Source organism: Macaca fascicularis, chromosome 8, assembly GCF_037993035.2.
Source record: "Macaca fascicularis isolate 582-1 chromosome 8, T2T-MFA8v1.1".
NCBI lineage: Eukaryota > Metazoa > Chordata > Mammalia > Primates > Cercopithecidae > Macaca > Macaca fascicularis.
In genome coordinates, this window is record NC_088382.1 from 63,983,972 (window position 1) to 64,003,608 (window position 19,637).

Genomic DNA, 19,637 nt, shown 5'->3' on the forward strand with positions numbered 1-19,637 from the left:
CCGGGCAAAGGATCTGAATAGACATTTCTCCAAATAAGATATAAAAATAACCAACAAGCACATGAAAAGATATTCAACATCCTTAGACATTATGGAAATAAAAATTAAAGCTACAATGAAATACTACTACACCCACTCGAATGGCTATAATCAAAGACAAACAGCAACAAGTGTTTGCAAGGATGCAGAGAAAATGGACCCATTTACTGCTACTGGAGATACAAAATGGTACCATGGCTTGGGAAAAGAGTCTGGCAGGTCCTCAAAATGTTAAACGCACAGTTACCACATAAACCAGCAATACCACTCCTAGGTATCTACACAAGAACAACAAAAACATATGCTCACACAAACTTGTACATAAACATGCACAGCAGTGTGATGCAAAACAGCCAAAAAAGTCTAAACCCATCAACCGACAAATGGATGAACAACATGTGAAATATCCATGCAAGTGAAGATTATTCAGCCATTAAAAGGCCTGAAAATTCTGACACAGACTGCAACATGGATGAATCCTGAAAACATTAAGCTAAGTGACAAAAGCCAGACATCAGAGTTCACATACTGTATGATTCCATTTATATGAAAACTCCAGAACAGGGAAATCTATAGAGACAGAAAGATTAGTAGTTGCCTAGGCTGGAAGGAGGAAGACCAGTTGGGGGAATGGAGAATGACTTTTTGGGGTGATGAAAATGTTCTAAAGTTAATTGTGGTGATAGTACCAAAATATACTAAAAAACAATGAATCATACACTTTAAATGAATGAATTGATGGTATGTGAATTATATCTCAATAATACTGTTTAAAAAAAAAAAAGAAACATACAGCTATGTTTACTATCCTTTTAATAAGTTCCAAGATGGCAGAGGACCTTGTCTTGTCTGCCACTATATTCAGCATGTGGAATAATGTCCAGCACACAGCAGCCACTTAATCATGATTGAATAATCTACTATATATAAAAACTTACAAAACTAGCCCAATCTACTACTGGCCCAAATATTTGTCTTCCTGTTTACTTCCCCATCTTCAACCCATACCCACCTTCTACTCTACTCTCTCACTCTGCTCAAAGTTTCCTGCACTCCTAATTGTAAACTCCCATGGACTCTTCAGATCTCATTTGATTTAACCAGTCTATTATATCCCAACTCTTTTCCCTTTTTCCTAGGTGATCTAACCCACCTCTATGCTATTACTTTCCAAATATCTCCTAAACCTGTCCTTTCTCCTATATTCTAGAGCTGTTTACATATACGGCTATTTAAAATTTGTTAAAATTAAATGAAATTTACAATTCCGTTCCCTAGTCATATTTCAAGTGCTCAACAGCCTCATGTAGTTAAGCACTACCATATCAGTCAACACTCACATCAGAAACATTTCCATCGCTGCAAAGTCATACTTGACAGCATTGCTAGGGAAGGCTGTCTTTCATTAACAAATTCCCCTTCTCTCCATTTCTATTGCTATTATCTTAGTTTAAGCTCTCATCACTCCTCACCTGAATAACTTCATTAGTCAACAGGTCTTTCAGGCTCCAGCTTCCCATTTCCTCCAATGTGCAAATCTGGTCACATACTCCCCTGCCTAACACCTTTCAGTAGTGATGCTCTCAGCATCACATATGAAGCCCTGCGTGCCATACCACCTATGTCTTTAAAATCCAGTATGTAACTAGCTCTCCCCATGTCTTTAACCCTGTATGCAACTAACTCTCCTTTATTTTCACTTCTAAATGCCACACTGCTTCCACATACTGTTTCCTCTGCTGAAATACCTTTCCCGGTCTATCTGCTGAGGGAGAACCTAGTCATCTTTTGAGACGTGATTTCAGCTTTATCACCTACATAACGGCATTCTGCACCTCCCAGATTATGTACTTAGACTGACAAGTAAACTTCTTTGTGCTTCTTCCGACCCTTCTTCTTTCCCCCAGATGAACACTGTATGTATGGACTTTTCTTTGGGTACCTACATCTTTGCTTACATGTCAGTTTTCCTCTACTAGAATTTAATCTCAATGAGGGGAGAAAGGCCTGATCTTATTCATCTTTATAAATCCAGCACAATTCTTAATCATAGTAAAACTCATTTGTTTGTTAGATAAATACATAGGCTTTCCAAAGAAGGAAACCCAGGAACAAATTAGAGATGGTCATAAATATTAGCCCTATCCAACCTCCACACACTCTATAACTCTACAAGTACCTGTTAAATAAACATTGGGATTACTATGTTGTTTTTGATGTGGATTTCCCCACATAGGTCTGTCAGGATAAAGTTATGCCTCGGTAAGGGCCTATCTCAAAGGAAAGTTTATTCTTAGAGTTGACTTGCAAGAGAAGTTGCAAGTCAGGAACCTGAATTCAGAAGGTAGGACTTCATGACTTACTTCCTTTCTCTTCCTGGGGTCTACAGATAGAGGAGGAGTTCTTTTTTTTTTTTTTTTTTTAAATACAGAGTCTTGCTCTGTTACCCAGGCTGGAGTGCAGTGGTGCAATCTCAGCTCACTGCAACCTCCGCCTTCTGGGTTCAAGTGATTCTCCTGCCTCAGCCTCCTGAGTAGCTGGGATTATTATAGGCACATGCCACCATGCCTGGCTAATTTTTTTGTATTTTTAGTAGAAATAGGGGTTTCACCATGTTGGCCAGGCTGGTCTCAAACTCCTGAGCTCAAGTGATCCACCCACCTCCGGCTTCCAAAGTGCTGGAATTACAGGCAAGAGCCACTGGGCCAGCCTAGAGGAAGAGTTCTTAACCCTTTTTTTGCACCATGGATCCTTCTGGCAGTCTGGTGAAGCATATGGACCCCTTCTCAGAATCCGTTAAAAACAGATTAAATGAAATACATAGGATTACAAAGCAAACCAATTATGTAATACACAATTACAAATTTTTTTTTTTTTTTTTTTTGAGACGGAGTCTCACTCTGTCCCCCTTGCTGGAGTGCAGTGGCCGGATCTCAGCTCACTGCAAGCTCCGCCTCCCGGGTTCAGGCCATTCTCCTGCCTCAGCCTCCCGAGTAGCTGGGACTACAGGCGCCCGCCACCTCGCCCGGCTAGTTTTTTTTTTTGTATTTTTTAGTAGAGACGGGGTTTCACTGTGTTAGCCAGGATGGTCTCGATCTCCTGACCTCGTGATCCACCCGTCTCGGCCTCCCAAAGTGCTGGGATTACAGGCTTGAGCCACCGCGCCCGGCCACAAAATATTTTTAAACGTAAGACAGTAATGTACAAGCTCCCTTGTTTGGGTGTGTGTTTTTCTTTTTTTATCAAGACAGTCTTGCTATGTTGCCCAGGCTGATCTTGAACTGCTGGGCTCAAGCAATCCTCCAGCCTCGATTTCCCAAAGTGTTGGGATTACAGGCATGAGCCACTGTGCCAAGCCCTTCCTTATCAAAACATTAAGTAAGACCTAGCATAAGGTATAACAGCAATAATAATGAGCAATTTCAATACTTTTACAATATAAAATATAAGTAAACTGAAGTTAAAACATTTGTGAATTATTTTAGTTTCAGTCATAAATACTGGTAATACAACTGTGATTTAGTGTTATCACAAATGAAAGAATGTTCAATTTCAGTTAGCCATTAATGAAAATAAATGTGACTTTTTTTTCTCAATCATGTTCACACACCCCCGCCACCTTTCCCTAAATTCTGAATATAATAGAAATATCAAAGAAAGCATTTGTGGATAATAAAAAATGTCAACCAGAAAATAACGATATTCATGTTATTGGCTATATTAAGTTTCCTTTTTAACACTTTGACTTTTGTTTTATTTTTATGTTTCAGTCTTGATGGAAAATCAAAAAACACTCACGCCTGTAATCCCAGCACTTCAGGAGGCCAAGGCTGGTGGATCACCTGAGGTCAGGAGTTTGAGACTAGTCTGGCCAACATGGTGAAACCCCGTCTCTACTACAAATACAAATATTAGCCGTGTGTGATGACAGGCGCCTGTAATCCCAGCTACTGGGTAGGCTAAGGCAAGAGAATCACTTGAATCTGGAAGGCTGAGGTCGCAGGTCACACCACTGCACTCCAGCCTGGGCCACAGAGTGAAACTGTGTCTCAAAAAAAAAAAAAAAAAAAAAAGAAAGCAAGCTTCTGCACAGCAAAGGAAACAACAGGGTAAAGAGACAATCTGCTCAATAGGAGAAAATATTTGCAAACTATTCATGTGAAAAGGGACTGATACCAACAATAAACAAGGAAGTCAAACAATTCAACAACAACCAAAAACCAAATAATCCCATTAGAAAGTGGGCAAAATGCTGGCCGCAGTGGCTCACGCCTATAATCCCAGTACTTTGGGAGACCAAGGCTGGAGGACTGCTTGAGCCCAGGAGTTCAAGACCAACAAAGGGAGAACCTCGTCTCTAAAAATTTTTTTTTAAATTTAGCCAAGCGTGGTAGCATGCTCCTGTAGTCCCCAGTTACCTGGGGTTAAGGGATGGGAGGGTGCTGAAGTGGGAGGATCACTTGAGCCCAGGAGGTGGAAGGCTGCAGTCAGCCATGATTATGCCATTGCATTCCCACCTGGGCAACAGAGAGACCCTATCTTAAAAAAAAAAAAAAGTGAGCAAAGAACATGAATAGATATTTCTCAAAATAAGACAAACAAGTGGCCAACAGGTATAAGAAAAAATGTTCAACATCACTAATCATTGGAGAAATGCAAATCAAAACCACTATGAGATACCATCTTCCTCCAGTCAGAATGGCTATTATTTTATTTTTGTTTATTTGTTTATATATTTTTTGAGACAGAGTCTCACTTTGTGGCCTGGGCTAAAGTGCAGTGGCGCAATCTCAGCTCACTGCAACCTCCACTTCCCAGATTCAATTGATTCTCGTGCCTCAGCCTCCTGAGTAGCTGGGACTATAGGCATGCACCACCACACCTGGCTAATTTTTGTATTTTTAGTAGTAACGGTGTTTCACCATGTTGGCCAGGCTGGTCTTGAACTCCTGGCCTCAGGTGATCCATCCACCTCAGCCTCCCAAAGTGGTGGGATTACAGGCGTGAGCGCCTGGCCCAGAATGGCTATTATTAAAAAGACAAAAAAACAACAGATGCTGGTGAAGATGCAGAAAAAAGGGAACTCATACACTGTTAATGGGAATGTCAATTAGCACAGCCACTATATAAAACAGTAAGGAGATTTCTCAAGAACTAAAAATTGAAGTACCATATGATCCAGCAATCCCAATACTGAATATTTATCCAAAGAAAATCAGTTTAACAAACGGGTATCTGCACCCCTCATGTTTACTACAACAATATTCACAATAGCCAAGATATGGAATCAATGTAAGTGCCCATCAATGAATAACTGGATAAAGAAAATGTAGTGTATATACACAATGAAATACTATCAGTTATAAAAAAGAATGAAATCATGTATTTGCAGTAACATGGATGGAACTGGAGTTATGTTAAGTGAAATAAGCCAGGCAGAGAAAGACAAGTATCACATGTTCTCACTCCTATGTGAGAGCTAAACAGTGGACCTCACAAAGATAGAAAGCAGAGTGATGGATACCAGAGACTGGGAAGGGTGCATAAGTGAGGCAAGGGAATGAAGACAGGTTTGTTCATGGGTACAAACACATAGTTAGATAGAAGGAATAAGTTCTAAGGTTCCACAGCAGAGTAGGGTCACCAGTTAACAAAGCATTATATATTTCAAAATAGCTAGAAGAGAGGGCTTAAAATGCTCCCAACACAGAGAAATGATAAATACTGAAGGTGAGGGATACCCTACATAACCTGACTTCATCATTATACATTCTATGCATGTAACCAAATATTACATATACCCCCATAAACATGTATAAATGTTATCAATAAAGAATAAGACTTCAGTAATGAATCTGTGTAATGTCTACTAGACATCAACTGTGTACATGCTTGACCGGTGCTGAAAAAAAAAAGGGAGAGGAGTGACACCTTGCCATCCTCACCCTGAAGCTAGCTTCATGCTGGCAGCAGCTATCAATAATAGATCAAGAAAGGGAAATCTCAGGAGACCAAATCAGGGCCAAGAATCCAACTTCCTCTCACAGTGAAATTTCACTGCTACTGTCAACTTTAGAGATTCAGGTTTTATTCTTCTTAAGAAAGGCAACATTGCTCTATAATGACAACTTAGTAGATTATTGATTTACATTGCCATCTGTAAAAAAAAAAATAGCAGTTAATAATGGTTTACACCATTATCAGGACACTACAAAAACATATTGGGACTGAAAATGTTTCAGTATTTTATGACGACTACCTATTAAAAAAACTGTGATGCATAAAAGCACATACCTGCAATAATTCCAGGGTCATAGGAATATTCTTAAGCTCCTTTAGCAAATCCAATGCTCCAGCCTATAAAATAAAATAATTTCACATTGAATTTCCAAGATAGTAAAACAGTGACTAGCCAGAAATAAGGTTCATGGGAGAATCACAGAAAACACCTAAAGAGGAATAAAATCAGATAAGGAGCAACAGCACCAGCCATAGGTTGTAGCAAAATATTCCAATTTGATACTAATTCAATCTATCATATTTCATCTAATCGAATACAATCACATTCTATTTCATTTAGTCTAATGTTTACTCAATGTATTATATCTGGATAAATCACATCTTTATATTCCATCAATAAAGAAAAAACTATTAAGCTATGATACAGTGTTTTATTATAACTTTTTTCGTTTTTTTTTTTTGAGACAGAGTCTCACTCTGTCGCCCAGGCTGGAGTGCGGTGGTATGATCTCGGCTCGCTGCAACCTCTGCCTCCCCTCCTGGGTTCAAGCGATTCTCCTGCCTCAGCCTCCAGAGTAGGTGAGATTACAGGCATGCGCCACCACGCCGGGCTGATTTTTGTATTTTTAGTAGAGATGGGGGCCAAGCTGATCTCAGGTGATCCGCCTGCCTTGGCCTCCCAAAGTGCTGGGATTACAGGCATGAGCCACCATGCCTGGCATTATAACTTCTTTTTACTTTTGCTTATTAAGAGAATTATTTTAGTGTTGAAGTTTTTACCACGTCACCTTTTACATATGTAAAAATATACATGTGAGTAAAACAAAATTGGCTAAGGTGTTACTAAAAGTACTTCACATTCAGAACTTTTTGACTCAGATTCAACAGTATCTGTTTTTACCCCACAAAGAGCTGTTTAAGAACACAAGTGACAAAGCATTTCATAGAAGAATCCACAAAAAAGCTAATGCCGTGAGCTCTTGGGCTGGCTTTGTAACAGTGTGCACAGCTGCTTTTCACCTCCAGTGCTCTTCACAGTCATTTGGTTCCTCAGGATTCAAAGAGTACTTCACTAATCTCTCTTAGATTTCCTTCCAAGCCAGTGACACTGATTCCACAAGTTTTGATGCTAGGTTTAGCATTCTGCCTGTGAAAAAACACCACAATGGCCATCTGGCCAATGATATGTGTACCTATCCTGCTTTCTAAAATGTTAAAGTATGAAAACAGGCACCCTATAAATCAATGAAATACAGGATATTCCCCCCAAAAAAACAGAAAGAAACATAGCATGTCCCTCATTAAACATGCCAAAGGCAAAAGCGAGCAAAGACTCTCATAGTATCACTTCATTTCTTAAATATAAAATCAAGTAAACGCTTCTAGTCATGTAATTTTTCATTTAAAGGTGACAGACATAAGGCTTGGCCTTCGAGAATAAAACCATTAGCTTTTATTCTGGTAACGAAGAGTTACATTATTTTAATTTAACCCAATACCTCATAAATAAAAATTTAAGTTCAATAGAAATTATGACATGTTATTATAAATAATGTTTTAATTATTTGCTGTTTAAAGATCTCTCCTGATCTTAAAATTCTATAAATTCTTCCTATTTAGAGTCATCTAGAAACAGTAAAACATTAAAGTTGTTGGAAAAGAAATCTAACACTGACTTAAAACATATTATTAAACAAGAATTTCTACAGGTATGACATTTTTGTGGGTAAATGAAGTCTTTAATCCCTTATCTGCAAATTCCCAGACCAAAAACCTTTGAAAAGCGAAAGATTTCTAGATTTCTCATAGGTAAACTCATTTGGCAGCTAAACCTAATCACAACACATGTAAAGCTATTTGTGTTCTATTTATGCCATGTAATGTGAATATTACAACTGACTATAGAAATGTTAAGGCCGGGCGGGGTGGCTCACACCTGTAATCCCAACACTTCGGGAGGCCAAGGTGGGTGGATCACGAGGTCAGGAGTTCAAGATCAGCCTAACCAAGATAGTGAAACCCCATCTCTACTAAAAATACAAAAATTAGCCGGGTGTGGTGGCAGGTGCCTGTAATCCCAGCTACTCAGAAGACTAAGGCAGAGAACTGCTTGAACCCAGGAGGTGGAGGCTGCAGTGAGCTAAGATTTTGCCACTGCACTCCCAACTGGGCAACAGAGTGAGACTCCATCTCAAACAACAAAAAAAGAAATGTTAATGTCTGGTTGCTGAAGTGCCCAAATCCTGCTGGGGGTATTATGTAATATATGATGTATGTACTAAATTATCTTTATAAAATCTGGAATTACCAAATATATCAGACCCTAAGGGTTTTGATTAACAAACTGTAGAAGTCTGGGCAACACAGCATGACTCCCTCTCTACAAAAAATAAAAATAAAAAATTAACTGGCCACAATGACCGTAGTCCTAGCTACTCCAGAAGCTGAGGCGGGAGGACTGCTAGAGATCAGAAGCTTGAGCCGGGCGCGGTGGCTCAAGCCTGTAATCCCAGCACTTTGGGAGGCTGAGACGGGAGGATCATGAGGTCAGGAGATCGAGATCATCCTGGCTAACATGGTGAAACCCCGTCTCTACTAAAAAATACAAAAAACTAGCCGGGCGAGGTGGTGGGCGCCTGTAGTCCCAGCTACTCGGGAGGCTGAGGCAGGAGAATGGCGTGAACCCGGGAGGCGGAGCTTGCAGTGAGCTGAGATCCAGCCACTGCACTCCAGCCCGGGCAACAGAGCGAGACTCCGTCTCAAAAAAAGAAAAAAAAAAAAAAAAAATCAGAAGCTTGAGATTACATGAACCATGATCATGCCACTGCAGTCCAGCCCGTGCGGACAGAGTGAGACTCCATGTCTAAAAGAAAAATTAAAAAACAAACAACGACAACAACCACCACCACCACCAAAAAAAAAAAAAAAAAAACCAGATTGTGGGCCTGTATTCTCTACCATTGACATTTTTCTTCTATCCATATTTCCAGGATTTCTGATCTACTTCTGACCAAGAATCACTTAAAAAGGATAAAGAATCACACTTCTAGAAGTTCCTTAAAAAGCAGGATTTCCTAAGTATTAAGTTGCTTCTTCTAACATATCAGCAACAAGACATATAGTTTAAATTGTTTTCCAAGTAGAGGCAATATATTTGCATTAATTTTGTTACTTTCCCTTTCTACTCAGCTTTCTGGTGAGGCCATGGTTGGAAGAAAAAGCTAAAAGTAACACTCATGGAATAAAACTATGACCTTTCTGAAAATTGCACTGTGTTCCAACCAATTCAAGTAAATATTTCACTGACAGGTCTTTAAGAAATAACTATGGGCTCTTCGCGGTGGCTCATGCCTGTAATTACAGCACTTTGGGAGGCCGAGGCGGGCAGATCAACCTGAGCTCACGAGTTCGAGACCAGCCTGGCCAACATGGTGAAACCCCATCTCTACTAAAAATACAAAAATTAGCCAGGCGTGGTGGCAGACGCCTGGAATCCCCCAGCTACTCAGGAGGCTGAGGCAGGAGAATCACTTGAACCCAGGAGGTGGAGGTTGCAGTGAGCCGAGATTGTGCCACTGCACTCCAGCGTGGATGACAGAGCAAAAACTCCATCTCAAAAAAAAAAAAAAAAAGACAGACAAAAAGAAATAACTATGATGATCGGAATGAGTGAAACCCAAAACAGATAATCATACATTAATTCGGTGACAACAAACTTTGAGTGTTACTACGTGCTTCGCATTGTTAAATACTTTACATAGATTTAATTCCACCTTCACTATAAACCCTATAGAAGCAAGTATCTATTATCTCCATTTTACAGATGAGGAAATATGTCAAGAAACTTGCACAAGGTCCTATGATTACTAACTAGAAAAGGTAAGATCTACTCCAGTAATGTCAAATGTAACAAGATCTACTGCACTGGGGATACAGCAGTGAGCAAGACTGAAACCCTTTCTGATATCAGGGAATTTTAAAACAAACAGAAATCTTTGATAATCTATTTCAAACCCTTAATTACACACAAAAAAGAAACTTAAACCCAGAAAAGGAAAGTGACTTGCTCAAGGTCATACTGATGGGTAGTAAGGACATGAACTAGTCGCCTGACCCTTATATTGCTGCCCTTTCCCCAGCAGTGCACCAGTGGCAGCACTCCTTTGTGAACTCAGGTAACTAGTACCATCAAACAAGAAGCTGTATTTTAGCCTTCCTCAAGCATCGCCTAAATGTCAAGTCTAGGCCAGGCACAATGGCTCAGCCTATTATCCCAGCACTCTGGGAGGCCTAAGGCAGGAGGATCACTTGAGCCCAGGAGTTCGAGACCAGCCTGGATAACAGAATGAGATCCTACCTCTACTAAAAGAAAAGAAAAGAATACATGTCAAGTCTATGAGATTGTAGCATCTCCTATAGATGATGCAAGAGAAAGAAAGACTCTTCTTTAATTTCCAGAGCTAAATGTAGTTCACACTACTGGCTGAAAGATAAACTACAGCTATCACACTATGTTATTACATTGTTGGTGCTCCTATCTGGTAACATAAAAAAAAGTGATTTTATAAACCATGATATTCAAAAACTTGTACTATGTGCTTGGTATACTCAAGACCATGTAGGATACAAACATCCCTCTCCTCAAGGAGATGTAAAAAGGAGGGAATAATAGGGATTTACAGTTAAGAATATGGTATACATATATGACAGATTTAGATTCAAATCCATGCTCTGACATTTGCTAACTACAAGATCTTGGTAATGTTACTTGTTCTTTTCAAGCTTCAGTTACTTTATATGTAGGTGACCATAATACACCAACCTTGAGGAGTAGTTACAACAGTCAAACGAGGCAACATTACACAGATGAAGTATCAAAATAGAGGGTCTGACACATAGGATGGTTGGTGAGGAGTACAAAGATATACAAATAATTACTTATTTCTACCATAACAATAATCTCCAAGGGCCATAAGCCGGCTTTTTCAGTGAGCATATTTAAGCTCAATCAAGTAAAACAGTTACTTCTTCTACAATAGTGTCTTCTTCATAGGCATTATTATAAGATTTCAAGGTTTAAAAATTAAGATATTATCTTTTTTTTTTTTTTAGACAGAGTCTCACTGGGTCACCCAGGTTGGAGTGCAGTGGCATGATCTCAGCTTGCTGCAACCTCTACCTCCTGGGTTCAAGCGATTATCCTGCCTCAGCCTCCCAAGTAGCTGGGACTACAGGCACCCGCCACCACGCCCGGTTAATTTTTGTATTTTTAGTAGAGATGGGGTTTCACTAAGTTAGCCAGGCTGGTCTTGAACTCCTAACCCCGTGATCTGCCCACCTCGGCCTCCTAAAGTGCTGGGATTACAGGCTTGAGCCACCGTGCCTGGCCCATTATCTATTTTCTTAAACAATGAATTATAGATATTTGAGTTATAGCTCAGTAACATCACTATAAAGCCAGGACTTATATTACTATGTCATCTCAAATTTGCAGTTAAACTACACCAAAAGCAGAAGCAACAAAAGAAAAAATATATATAAATTCATCTTCATCAAAATTAGAATCTTTTATACTTCAAAGGCCATGACCAAGAGTGGACAGACAACCCACAGAATGGGAGACGGTATCTGCATATGTAACAAGGGTCTAGTATTCAGAATATAAAGAACTCTTACAACTCAGTAATAAAAAGATAACCCAATTTAAAAATGGGCAAAGCCACTGTGTACTCCAGCCTGGGCAACATAGCCAGACCTTACTCTTTTTTTAAAAATGGGCAAAGGATCTGAGCAGACATTTATTTCTCCAGAGAAGATATGCAAACGGCCATGAAGCAATGAAAAGATGCTCAACATTGTTAATCACAAGGGACATGCAAATCAAACCCACAATGAAATACCACTTTACACCCACTAGGAAAGCTATAATCAAGACAAATGATATTGGTGAAAATGAGGTGAAACTGGAATCCTCACACACTGCTAGTTGGAATGTAAAATGGTGCAGCCACATTGGAAAGGTCTGGCAGTTCCTCAAAAGGTTAAACATAGTTACTATATGACCCAGTAATTATTCTCCGAGGTATACACCCAACAGAAATGAAAACATATGTCTACACAAACACTTGTACAGGAATGTTTTTAGCAGTATTATTCATAATAGCCAAAAAGCTGAAATAGTCCAAATGTCCACCAAATGATGAATGAATAAGCAAACTGTGGTCGGGTGCAGTGGCTCACACCTGTAATCCCAGCACTTTGGGAGGCCGAAGCGGGCAGATCACCTGAGATCAGGAATTCTAGACCAGCCTGGCCAACATGGTGAAACCCTGTCTCTACTAAAAATACAAAAATCAGGCTGGGCAGGGTGGTTGATGCATGTAATCCCAGCACTTTGGGAGGCTGAGGCAGGCGGATCACAAGGTCAGGAGTTCGAGAGCAGCTTGACCAATATGGTGAAACCCCACCTCTACTAAAATACAAAAATTAGCTGAGCGTGGTGGTGCGCGCCTGTAGTCCCAGCTACTCAGGAGGCTGAGGCAGGAGGATCACCTGAACCCAGGAGGCGGACGTTGCAGTGAGCCGAGATTGCGCCACTGCACTCCAGCCTAGGCAACAGAACAAGGCCCCATCTCCAAAAAAAAAAAAAAAAAATTAGGCGAGGTGGCAAGCACCTGTAATCCCAGTTACTTGGGAGGCTGAGACAGGAGAATCATTTGAACCCTAGAGCAGGAGGTTGCAGTGAGCCAAGAGGGCGCCACTGCACTCCAGCCTGGGCAACAGAGTGACACTCCATCTCCAAAAAAAAAAAAAAAAAAAATTGTGGTACTGTGTATCCACCAGTACAGTGGAGTACTTTTTAGCAATAAAAAGTAATAAAATACTGGTGCATAATATAACATGAACTGACCTTTAAAAGATTATACTAAGACTGGGCGCGGTGGCTCACGTCTCTAATCCCAGCACTTTGGGAGGGTGAGGCGGGTGGATCACCTGAGGTCAGGAGTTTGAGACCAGTCTGACCAATATGGTGAAACCCTGTCTCTACTAAAAATACAAAAATTACCTGGGCATGGTGGCTTGCACCTGTAGTCCTAGCTACTCAGGAGGCTGAGACAGGAGAACTGCTTGAACCTGGGAGGCAGAGGTTGCAGCAAGCCGAGACCGCGCCACTGCGCTCCATCCTGAGCAACAGAGCAAGATAAGACTCTGTCTCAAAAAAAAAAAAAAAAAGACTACACTAAGCAAAAGAGGCTAGTTACAAAAGACCACATACTGTATAATTTCACTGAGAGAAAATTTCCAGCTTTGGCGAACACACAGAGACAGAAAGTATATTAGTGGCTGTCAGAGGAGTTTGAGAAATTGGTGGGGGCACATGAGGGCTGAATGAGCAGTGACTGCTTAATAGGTACAGGGTTTCTTTTTGCAGTGATGAAAACGTTCTAAAATTATACAGTAGTAATAGTACAATCCATTTCCACTTAATCAACAGTAAACATATTTTCTCTCCTTTACGATTTTATTTTCTTCTCCTTTTTTTTTTTTTTTTTGAGATGTTGTCTCCCTCTTTCGCCCAGGCTGAGTGCCTATAATCCCAACACTTTGGGAGGCCAAGGCAGGCGGATCACTTGAGTCTAGGAGTTCTAGACCAGCCTGGGCAATATGGCGAAACCACATCTCTACAAAAAATACCCCAAAAAGGCTGGGCTCAGTGGCTCACGCCTGTAATCCCAGCAATTTGGGAGGCTGAGGCAGGTGGATCACTTGAGATCAGGATGTTGAGACCAGCCTGAGAAAAATGGCAAAATCCCATCTCTACTAAAAATACAAAATTAGTTGCGTGTGGTGGCACACACTTGTAGTCCCAGCTACCCGGGAAGCTGAGGTGGGAGAGCTGCTTAAACCCAGGAGGCAGAGGTTGCAGTGAGCCAAGAACATGCCACCACACTCCAGCCTGAGTGACATGACAGAATGAGTTATACTACTACAAAAGTTATACTACTTGACCGCATGCAGGTAGGGAGGGGGGATGGTGTGAGCACCACAACCCCTGCATTGTTCAAGAGTCAACTACACTTTAAGAGTGAATTTAATTCTATTTCTCAATAAAGCTGTTATTAAAAATTGTGTACTCATTCTAAATTTTGACTTATGCTAATTAATCTAACTGATATAGATATGAAAGTTTTGTTGCAGTTGCTGTTTTAACTCAGGTACTTGGAAATGTAAATAAATATTTCAGGTATCCCAGCTCCTAGGAAATTCTAACATCTAATTTCAATTTCTCTCCCTGCAATTTAATTCCACTCAACCTTGAGCCTTCAATTAAAGAAATAAATAAACCTCAACACTACCCATAAAATCTCTCCATGAACTTCAAAAACTTTATGTCCTTGCCTCAATCCTCCTTCTATAATCTAAATGAATCCTTTACAAAGAAAGGCAACCTCAGATTGTTTTTTAGGCCTTACTACATCCTTTAGGCCCACAATCCTACACTAGAAGCATTTTATATTCACTTAATCCTTACGAAATTATCTCCAGTTTACCATGACGAAAAACATTTTAGTGATGACAAAGAACTTGCCTAAAATCACACAGCTAGAGTTCAGAAAAGCCAGGATTTGAACACACATTAGAAGTCAGTCTCGGTTACCGACATCAAATCAAAGTGACGAGACAAAAGCTTAAGCAGAAAACAGCTAATACCTAAAAATGTTGAACTACTGTCTGTAGTTCACTGTGGCTTGGTCATGTGCACTTGAGATCAAGTACACATGTGGGACAACATCTTGGGTAGAACTAGGGTCAGGATATTGATCTAGGTATCTAGGGAAACACACCTGCCCCAAAACAGCAAGTTCACACTCTTACTTGCTGATTTTATATTCACTTAATTGTATCCATGCATGGTTCAAAAACAGAGGCAAGGGTCTTCTGGAGAGACACTGTAGCTTAACAGAGTAGTACTAGTTTTGGAGCAAAATAGATTTAGATTCACATCTTCACTTGGCCACTTACTAGCTATTTGGCTTAAAACTATTCATTTAACTTTTCTAAATACTTAGCATCCTCATTTTCAGAATGAGGATAATACTCATCTTGCAAAGTTGCCTGAGGAATAAATGGAATAAGGTGGGTAAGTATTTAGCAGAATACCTGGCTCAGAGTAATAGCTCAATAAATGGTAAGCTGTTTTTATTTTAGTTAAGTGTGACACCTACGGTCTTAGTAAAACAAAATTATTCAGGTAAAGCAGCAGCATATTAAAATATTTTTTTAAATTATATCTAAATTTGCACTTAAATTTGTCAATTTTGATAACTATTACTCTTCAGACTTAACTTTTTCAGGTTGGACGCAGTGGCTCACATCTGTAATCCTAGCACTCTGGGAGGCCGGGGCGGGCAGATCATCTGAAGTCAGGAGTTCGAGACCAGCCTGGCCAATAGGCTGAAATCCCATCTCTACTAAAAATACAAAAATTAGCCAGGCATGGTGGTGCACACCTGTAGTCCCAGCTACTAGAGAGGCTTGAACTGGGGGGCGGAGGTTGCAGTGAGCCAAGATTGCACCACTGCACTCCAACCTGGGTAACAGACTGAGACTGTCTCAAAAAAAAAAAAAAAGAAAAGAAAAAGGAAAAAAGTTAACTTTTTCATAATATAAAACATTTAAAAAGTTGAGAGAAAAATCTGAAAACTACAGAAAAAAAGAGAAACAAATATACCATAATTCTACAACCCCTAAAACACATTCTACTGAATTACTGAACACTTAAAAAGCCATCTGTGGGCCGATGATGTATTTGGGGAAAAGACGAGTGTCATTCTAACCATTTCTCTTTCTCTGTATTTCATCAGCCTGTTTGAACTTCCAGAGGACAGGCAGAGAAAATGCTGGGGAAAACAAAAGTACAAAAGCCAGTCAGTTGTACTTTTCTTTTTGGGAGGCAAGTTTTCATATTGGAAAAGTTTTGAACTACCTGAAAACTTAGATTTGAGAAGAAAACTTAGATTTGAGGATTATTTGTGGAGTTTGTTCTCATTCTCTTCCAGGCTCATTACAAAAGATCTGAAAATTTGTTGATGATTTGAGAACTGCAGATAAATATGAACTTATCTTCTCCACACTTGCCCACTAAAAAATTACTCATTTTAAGAAACACCTATTAGAAGAAACAAAATCAAGCAAACATCTAAAGCATTAGATGATTAAAGGATACATATTACAGCCTAAGTTGGAGAGAAAATTACCCAACAAATGGCTTTTTTCCCTGGGAGCTTCTACTGTGCAAGTCTGGGGATCTCCAGGCACAGAGAAAAATTTTCCAGTTTAAATAATGAAAATGTTACAATAACCAGATAACCTACCAAATAACCAGAATTTGAAGTGGGACATGAAGGGCCATATCAATGGGGGAAAAAATGGCACTGGTAATATCTAGAACAGAAAATAAACAGGAAATACTTTAAAAGGCCAAAATTTGCAAATACAGATTAACAGGGTATGAAATGAAATACTGGGCAATGCACCTGTTAAAGGAAAAAGGGGAACAGAGGATGTTTGAAGTCTTATGTATTTAGTGCTAGCACTAATTCCTGATCTAGCTGTCATGTGGAAAGCATGCTGTCCTGAAGAAAACCTGGGTCCTGGCTTATTCCAAACTACACAGTACTTAATTTAAGTAGTAGTACCTAACCTCTCAGTGTCTTAATCTGTAAAATGGATGCCCTTTATGTACTCACAGCTCTGTGTGAGTCACAAAAGAATTCTGAGCAGATGCTTTTTAACTCCAAAGTGCTGTACAAATCAGAACATCCCTTTTCTCTTCACATTAGTTTGACATGGAAATTTACTTCATAGATGGAAGAAAAATTATTTCGGGTATATTGATGACGAAAATGTGCCGAACGTGGTGAAACAAAGTTAAGTGAAGACAATTATAGAAGTTTACCTGAGAGGCCAGGCGCGGTGGCTCACGCCTGTAATCCCAGCACTTTGGGAGGCCGAGGTGGGCGGATCACCTGAGGTCAGGAGTTTGAGAACAGCCTGGTTAACATGGTGAAACCCCGTTTCTACTAAAAATACAAAAAATTAGCCAGGCGTGGTGGCACACGTCTGTAATCCCAACTACTCGGAAAGCTGAGGCAGGAGAATCACCTGAACCCGAGAGGCGGAGGTTGCAGTGAGCCCGGATCAAGCCATTGCACTCCAGCTTGGGCAACAGAGTGAAACTCTGTCTCAAAAAAATAAGTTTAGCTGAGAACAGATGAGTCTGAATCAAGGGACTGAAATCAAGGACTGAATCAAGGGACAAATGGGCAAACTGTAGAAACTAGTCGTATGACGACTTCTTACAAACCACAAAAGGACATGCTCACATAAACATTCATCAATAACAAGAAAATGTCATCAGTATTAACGGTAAATCACTTAAAAAATACCCAACAATATGATTTGTCCAAATCCCTCTACCAGGATTCTGGTGAATGTGCGTGCTTTAGTCATAACTCTTCTGTATATTACGACAGGACAAGACCCGCTTTTTATAAAACGTTTAGCAACTCGCCAAGAAACTGGCACACTTTACCTTTTTAATCGCTAAGCAAACATGCAGCTCAGCTGAGATAACCAGGCGAATGTTCAGCCCTCTTCAAAAATAAGATACAAGAGTTTTACATTTTACCAGCCTGATGTCTAATACCGATCACAAGCCTCTATTTAATGCTCTTTCTAGATGTTGGCCACAGATCACGGAAGAGTCCATTCTTTCAAATTCTGAGGACTTTCTACGCTTCAATTCCTAAGCTAAATTGCCAAGGTTTTACTACCACAAAAGTTTAAAGTCAACGGAGAGCGTGCCCTAATCCCTAAATCGATTAGGTTTATTACACGGCACCAGCGAGGAGGAACTGGAAATACAAGAACGAGCGGGTCCAATCGCCGGTGGCCGCGGGACCCGACGCCCTGGGCCCGGACACCCTCCCCGGGGACGCGGGCGCCACGGGCCCGGCTCCCAGACGAGAGCTTGCAGGGGAAGGGGAGGAAGAAGGAGCCGGGGGCCCTAGAGCCGGACCGCGGCTCGGCCTCCCTCCTGGCCCGCGCCTCTCGCCGCGCTCACCGCGTTCTTCTTCTGCACCATCTTGTCCATCTTCTTGGCAAAGCGGACCACTTCGTCCTCCATGGCTCCGGCAGGTCTTCTCCGCGCCCAGCCCGCTGGCAAGGGGAAGTGGGCGAAGCTGGAACGCAGGACACGGCAGGAGCGACCCCCAGCGCGCGGCAAGCCCCACCACCGCAGGCCCCGGCCTAGGCTCCCTTCCTCACAAACCAAGCCCGCGGCGGCGGCGGCGGCTGTGGCGGCGGCAGCAGCTCCTCCTCCCCAGGCAGCGACAATCGAACACCGCGCGCGACATGCAGGCGCTACCAATTGACTGCAGATCGCTGGGAGGGGGCGAGCCCAGGTTCCCGCCAGGCGGGCGTCGGGCTAGTGGGCAGGCGTGGCTTCCGGCTAGAAGGTCATGGAAGATGCCAGGTTTTGCTGCGCGTTCACCTCCGGCCCCGCCTCCGCACAGGGCGGGTTTTCGGCCCTCGGTTACCTCCTGACAGCCCGAAGTTTTAGAACCCACGGAGGCTCAAGCAGCTCGAAACAGGGGCAGATTCCGAACATGGAACTTTGGCAGGTTTTAAAGTCTGTGGGAAGCCAAGCACTTTCTCCATAGGAGACTGCTACAGGGAAAAACGGAACCCGCGTCCCCTAAATTAGGTTACGGAGTTAGTCGTTTTAAGAGTTCCTTTTTTTGGAGACCAAGCCTCGCTCTGTCGCCAGGCTGGAGTGCAGTGGCGCGATCTCGGCTCCCTGCAACCTCTGGCCCCCAGGTTCAAGCGATTTTGCCTGTAATCCCAGCACTTTTGGAGGCCGAGGCGGGTGGATCACCTGAGGTGAGGAGTTTGAGACCAGCCTGACCAACATGGAGAAATACCGTCACTACTAAAAATACAAAATTAGCCGGGCATGGTGGCCTGTAATCCCAGCCACTCGGGAGGCTGAGGCAGGAGAATTCGCTTGAACCCAGGAGGCGGAAGTTGCGGTGAGCCGAGACTGCCATTGCACTCCAGCCTGGGCGACAAGAGCGAAACTCCGTCTCAAAAAAAACAAAAAATAAATAAAAGTCAAATCGTTCGTGAGCTCCTGGAGTATTGAGACCCAGTCTTGGGAAAGGAAGTTTGAATAGTTGAAGAACAGTTGACAGAAACCTTCTGGTCAGAAATTACACAAGGCATCCCACCAGCTTCTGAGGATCAGAGAGGAAAGTGACTTAAGTTGTGACAGGGTTCATAGTGGAGAATGTAGG

The 19,637-nt window shown here is 41.4% G+C and overlaps 1 protein-coding gene across 3 annotated transcripts in view; it reads right to left on the reverse strand.

Annotated features, from left to right (window-relative positions):
• Nucleotides 1–18,652, reverse strand: part of TCEA1 (transcription elongation factor A1) — a 58,761-nt gene extending 40,109 nt beyond the window's left edge. For 2 of the 3 annotated variants that reach the window (XM_005563317.5, XM_065519223.2), the window contains exons 1-2: nt 18,407–18,652; nt 6,334–6,396 (exon numbers count right to left, since the gene is read on the reverse strand). In XM_005563317.5, the coding sequence (XP_005563374.1) occupies nt 6,334–6,396; nt 18,407–18,469 (126 nt within the window). In that variant the 5' untranslated portion in view covers nt 18,470–18,652. The remainder of the gene's footprint in view (nt 1–6,333; nt 6,397–18,406) is intronic. The other variant, XM_005563319.5, reaches the window with a different exon arrangement.
• Nucleotides 18,653–19,637: the final 985 nt, after the last annotated feature.